General features: G+C 44.4%; 2 protein-coding genes across 2 annotated transcripts in view; both read left to right on the top strand.

Annotated features, from left to right (window-relative positions):
- Positions 1-2,047, top strand: part of LOC104502043 (protein ERGIC-53-like) — a gene marked incomplete at its 5' end in the record, with an annotated part of 8,988 nt that extends 6,941 nt beyond the window's left edge. Inside the window, one exon of the mRNA XM_010145952.1 lies at positions 1,930-2,047. The remainder of the gene's footprint in view (positions 1-1,929) is intronic.
- A 2,819-nt stretch (positions 2,048-4,866) lies between these two features.
- Positions 4,867-6,222, top strand: part of CPLX4 (complexin 4) — a gene marked incomplete at its 3' end in the record, with an annotated part of 2,755 nt that continues 1,399 nt past the window's right edge. The window contains exon 1 of the mRNA XM_010145951.1: positions 4,867-5,033. Within this exon, the coding sequence (XP_010144253.1) occupies positions 4,867-5,033 (167 nt within the window). The remainder of the gene's footprint in view (positions 5,034-6,222) is intronic.

Below are 6,222 nucleotides of genomic sequence, written 5' to 3'. Positions count from 1 at the left end.
CCCCAGACCCGCCCCCCCCCCCCTCCCCCCCCAAACCAAACCCAAAACAACTATTCTCTATTTTTGGGGAGTAGGGGAGGAGTGGTAAAAATTTATTATGAACATTTCATTTCTCTACCGCTTGGATTTAAGAATTATTTAACTCTTGATGAAATACACATTTAAACACTTTTTAATACGTGGACACAAAGCCAGTCCCTTAACAGTCTGACTGTAAATATTGTAAATATTAACAGTCTGACTGTTGATAGCTGGGGTAGAAAACAACCTTACAGAACACGCAAATAAAGGCTTACGTCCTTATTTTGGGTTTTGGTTTGAGACAGTGGGAGAAAACGCGATAAAGGAGTTTCTTCAAGTGTACTGTGCAGCTGGTTTCTGTCGTTTCAAGCCTGTCTGTAATTTTATTTGGAGATCCGTGGAACTTCAGCAAAGATAGCATTGCTTTATACCTCTTCAGATCTGATTTTTATTAAGGATCTGTTTAGTGTTTCAGCGTCTTTACCTTTGTGAAGCCGTCCTGTGTCTTTCGTGTATCGGATACAGATGTTTGATTTAAATCCAAGTGTTCTAAACTACAGGTGTGGGGTGTTAACCCGTTTCTTCACAAGCTGTTGCTTCAGACGTGTCTGTTAATCCAGCAGCTGTTGTCGAACCAGTGTTGTGTGTCAATTCCTGCTTTGATATCAAAAGCGTAAGGCTGAACGCGTGTTTTTGATACCGCTCGTCAGGTGAACGTTTTGTTTCAGGAAAGAAGCAGAGCAGATAACCCGAGTTAGGAATGTGAAATGAAATCGCTTTGCCTTGTTTATGTATCTGTGGTAACTTTGTCCTTGAGTTGTTTGTGCGTAGAGTTAGAACAGGGGCTTTGGGGTTTTTAATAGTCTGTAAAATACACAAATGCATCAGGATATTTCATTTTTAATTACTCATCTGTTTGTCTTAATCTACAAAAATTCTCTAGAATCTAGCATACTACTACTGCACTCCTACAGTCTGCTCCCCTGGTGTGTAACACACGCTGCCCAATTTGCTGTCATGAAGAACACTTCAGTATTGTGCCTGTCAGTTTGGAGAAACGATTAATCTATGCAACGTATTTTGTGACTTTAAGTACAGTGTCCCAAAAGTGGGTGTCTGTGCTATACCAATAGAACAATACCACCTACACACCGACTGACGTAGCCGTGGTGTGTAGGGGACTGAGTGGTATAGCTTTATCGATTCACTTCTAAATTGGAGAAGATTTTGCTGTACTAATTGGAGAAAACACTGCCTCAAGATAAAAAACTCTTGCTGGATAAATACAGTAAAACCCCCTTTCAGATCAGTTGGAATAACACTGGGGAATTTATCCATTCACTTCTTTCAACACCAGCAAATATTTACAGGTGCCTTGAGTCTTAAGTATTACAATCCTGACTCTTCGAACTAAATTAATTTATATTTTCTTAAATTGTGCTGAAAATGTACAGCGTTGTTCCTTTCGATCGCAAGCCTTCCTGCAGGAGCGCGACCCCTGAGCCTGAGCTCCCTCTCTCCCAGGGCCCTGCGTACGGAAAGGCTCGCGACCGGTTTTGATCGGGAGATGCATATATGTGGCATAAGGAGGAACAGCTCTAATATAGCGATGGGAAGCCTGGATTTTTTGTTACTGTGAATTTAGCCAACCGTAACTTTGTTTTAAAGCTGGAACAGCCCATGCTCAAATGTCTTTTGTTAGAAAGAAGAGAAGGCTGGGGATGGAGTTGAGGGGAAAAGTTAACCTGCAACTGTATCTTCAGTATGAGGCTCAGCTTGTGTGTTCGTGCTGCTACAGGTCTGATGTGTTTCCACGTGCAGCCAGGAAACTTTTTTGTGTGAGGGAGCGGAGGGTCTAAAGCCTAACATCCAAAAAGTGGTAACTTTGCTTCATGCTTCATTCCACAGTCGTCTCTCCTTGGAACTTCCCTAATTGCCTCGTCACTCACTGGATCAAAGGAAAGCTCCCAGTTTCCCAGCTCAACTTCTGTCCTGCCTGCTCTTGAAGTGAGAGCAGCAAATTTGGGCTTGAAGAACATTTGTCAGTCAGTGTAGCCCCTGCATTGTTATGGCTGGCTACTAGAAGTTTCTTCCATCATGGATAGTGTGTTTTGATTATTATCAAGTAAGATTTCAGGGCTAGGAGGAGAAGCCACCTTGGAATCCAGACTGACAATGTAGGGGAGAAGAAGTCTCCTCATTTGATTTGAAGTGTGGATAATAAGTAGCAAATACTTGGCAGTGTCAAGTGAATCTCACTGTACTGGTCGGGGTATATTAAATACATGGTCACACCTCAACTGCAAAAGTAAAAATTCACAGTACGGTTCGTAAATTACCGAACCTCCTGTTTTAAGAAAATCTGACATTTACCAACGCATCGGTTACTGTAACATCAAGAACTGTCTCCTGGTTTGTGGTACAGTCAAACAGCTGACATTTTCATGGTTGTTTCTGTCTGATGTAACTTGACACTTGGGGTTCAAAGATAACCTTATTTGAATAAAGATGCATATTTTTAGTAAGCTTTTTCCTTTTAATTGGGTACGTGTCCGTGAAATCCAAGCGAGGGTATTTGAGGCATTCTTTGCCCTCTGTTGTTCAGAGAGTTTGACCGCGGTGAGACCTTGGCTCTCCTGAGGCTGGAGAGTTACAGGCAGCTCTGCCCGCGCTGATGCCATTGGTAGGATGAGAAGCTGAGTCCAGCCTCCGCTCACCCTGTGCACAGGGATTAAATCCTCCGTAGCGCAGTCTGGTGCCAGGGACTCCAACCTAGAAGTAAGAGAGGCGCTCCAAAGCCTGGGTGGAGAGTATCAGGCTTGTCTTGAGTATCAGACGCGGGGCCAAATGTCAGGTTGTGTGTCAGCTTCAAAGTCTGTGAAAGCACATGGAGTTGCTGCCACAGGAGGAGTAAGAATTCCCTCGCTGACCATCTCTGTCACCCAGCAATCGGTTCCTTTTCAGTCCGAGTGCTCATTCATTACTTGTATGCACAGATTTGTGATAAATACCTAAACCCACGATGACGTGAGCAATTTATTAGCTGTGCGGCGTCTTCCAAAGTTTGTCGCTAGTCTCTCCTGTGTTTCTCGGCAGTTTCCAGGGCCAAGAGAGTCAATGATTTTTAAAGCACTTGTTGGTGTCTTTGATTTTGGATCTAGCACCTACTTGTGGAAGATACAGCTTGGTGTAGCTGAAACAGACTGAGAGGAGCTTCTCTAGAGATGCCGGGATTGCCCAAGTACCTTCTTCCCGCACGTGGCATCTTCTGACTCTCACGACTCCAGCCGATCCAGTCACACAGTGACACGGTCATGCCTGGAACTCGCCCCGGCTGCAGCCGTGGGGCCACAGCTCTAGCTCGGTGTCCGCTCTTTGGAACACACGCAGCCTTCTCTGAACTGCAGGATGTAGGCTGTAAAAAGTTAACTCTTCCCACAGATTCTTGCAGCTGATGCATAGATCGGGAAGTGCGCAGTGATTATAAAAATCAACGTTACGAAAAATGCTTTCGAGGTGTCTGTAGTATAGCAAAGTAATTTTGTTGTGATTTGAAAGTTGTGCTTCTGAGAGATGCTCTATTTTAAAAAAAAATGTAAATTTTCTTCTTTAATCACTGATAATCCAGGATTACGAGTGTCCCGCTTTTTTTTGTTTATTAATAGTAACAGGTCTGCTTTAATTAGAAAGGCTCCGCTACAGATTAAGGCATTAGGGAAACTGGAATCCTCCCATCTCTCAGTGAAATTATGAGAGCACGGGGAGAGCCATTTAGATAATCAAAATTAAAGACCGTTTCACGAAGGCATGCGCAGTCCGTCAGAGCAGGAGAAACGCCCAGAGTCCAAAATCGTGAACTTTGGCGACCTAGCAGATTATTTTCTTTCCCAAAATAGCCTGTGATGTAGGCACCAGCTCCTGCGAGCCTTCACCTGAACTGCCCTGGTGGGGCCGATGCTGGGAATAACCGTCGGAAAGATGAGGAGCTCCGCGAACGGAAGATGTCGGGGCGGTAGGACGGCATAGGGACCCCGTCAGAGTCACTTCTCCTTTCTGACGGTTAAGATTTAAAGCACTAGGTACCGTATGCAGCACCAGGCCGAGTGGTGACCTAGATGGAGACAGCCTGGGGAAGAGCTGAAATAAACCCTAAGGAATGAGAAGGATGAAGATGTGCTTTGCTTTTTTTGTGATTACTTGAAAAAAAAAAAAAGTAACAGTAGCAGTGACGTCCCGTTCATCTCTGAGACAAACCAACCACCTGAAAAGTGGGTGAAGAAAAACCATCCAGCGTATTTTCTGTCCAGGGGAGGAAAAGGACCGAGTGCTTTGCTTCATGAAGAATTCCCGTTTTCAAACCTCACGTGGTTGTGTAAATCCAGCAGGGGTTTCTGCTCAGCAGCCTGAATTTTACACTTTTCCTACGGCCGTGTAGTCAACCGGGTTTTTAATTCAGCTCCGCTGTGTTCCAGGGAATGTTTCCACCTCTGGGACAGCGAGAGTTTCGAGACGGAACGAGTCAAAACGCTGTCGCACACTGTAATTGATTTTTGTGTCTGTGGGTACAATTAGCTTAAGGTATTAATATAAAAAGTAGGTAGCTTCATCTAATGATTTTTTTTGGAGTAATCTGAACCATCTGCCTCTAGATATTAAGGAGTTCACTCTTTAATCCAGATTATGGCTGACAAACTGGTTTTGGCATTCACATTTCACTAGCGCGGTGCCCTTGCAGAGCTGATGTGGCTGTAGAAACTCGCGGGCTTGCAATTGTTGGGTTTGAAAACTGTTCTGGTTCGGTTTGGCTCTCTCGTAGTTGTTTGCTTGTAGCTCCTTCTTGAGAAGATGGCCTTTCTCATGAAAAGTATGTTGAGCAACCAGGTAAAGAATTTGGGACTTGGAGGTGGAGGGGAAGAAAGCGCAGAAGCAAGCACTCCTTCTGACCCCGCAGCAGCTGCAGGAATGACCAGAGAGGAGTATGAGGAGTATCAAAAGCAAATGGTTGAGGAGAAGTGAGTACCTGTTCCCTTGTTCTCAGTACGGGGCTGAGTCTCGGTAACTTTGTTGCGGGTGAAAATAACCCGAGGAAAAGCCAAGCATTCAGCTCTCCTCCCTTTTTCTAAAGCAGACGAGTCTTTGCTAACGAGACTTGGCGAAATTCGAGTTCACCGCCTGGAAATTATGAAGTATTATGTTCCCCCCCTTCCCCCTGCCTCATCCTGCAGCTCCCTCTGACACTTCCCCAGCTATTTCCACACCTCGATGTGCTGGATTCGTGCTGAACTGGTGGTCCTTTGCCTGTCAGTTTTTTTCCCCGAGCTGTTCATGGTGCAGGGGTTAATTCTGAAATAGGTACGATTTGTTCTCCCCGTGGAGGGCAGTTTCACCACATCTTCTCTCCTTTGTCCACATTTGTGATGGCAGACAAGAACGAGCGCTATGTTAAATGGGTGGTTTTACTTAGGGAAAGGTTTTAAGACCGTTATTTTTTGTCGTTGCACTTCCAGTTCTTTTTTCTAAAATCTCCTGAACAAAACAGAACTGTTAAACTTACTAAATCTCGATTTTATTATGTCTGTAATTATGATTTTTACCGCTTTGCGGGGTTTAAATATCAAACCAGAAGTGAAATAAAGGACATAAATAAAATTATTGACTTTAAAATCTCAAACGCATCTGTCCCCCTAATGGTCAATTACATAACGGTTGTGTAAATCTTTCCTGTAAGATGATTATCGGTGAAAGGTTAATGACTGACGGAGTTTGAGGTATCCAGGTCTGTATTTAGCAGCAGCCACTTGTATCACAAAACCTCGAATAAGTATCGTTTGGGTTGGGATGAAATACAGAGCGTTTTGCTATGCATTTTTTTTTTTTTTTAAATAGACATTCCTGGGATAGGGAAAGTTCTTCGAGTAAGAATTATTTCGATAATGTTTTCAAGGTGTAGAGAGGAATCAGTGCGGGAGGACTTCTCAAGTAGTTTGGAGCTCTGCTAGGAACATTTGAAGTACTTCCAAAGAGGGAAAATGAGCTCGGGACCGCGCACGCTGCTGGGATGATGTGGCAAAATCTCCGCCGTGGGCAGAGCACCGCTGTCAGGGCTCTCGGGATGTCACACAGTTGTCAGCTGTACAGGCGTGGAGGTCACAGAAGAGCCTCTGAGGCAGGACCATCCTGCCTTTAGGTTCTCCCAGCCTT

The sequence above is a fragment of the Buceros rhinoceros genome, unplaced genomic scaffold, assembly GCF_000710305.1.
Source record: "Buceros rhinoceros silvestris isolate BGI_N320 unplaced genomic scaffold, ASM71030v1 scaffold38201, whole genome shotgun sequence".
Lineage (NCBI taxonomy): Eukaryota > Metazoa > Chordata > Aves > Bucerotiformes > Bucerotidae > Buceros > Buceros rhinoceros.
The sequence above is the reverse complement of the archived record's forward strand: the minus strand, read 5'-3'. Positions and strand labels throughout refer to the sequence as shown.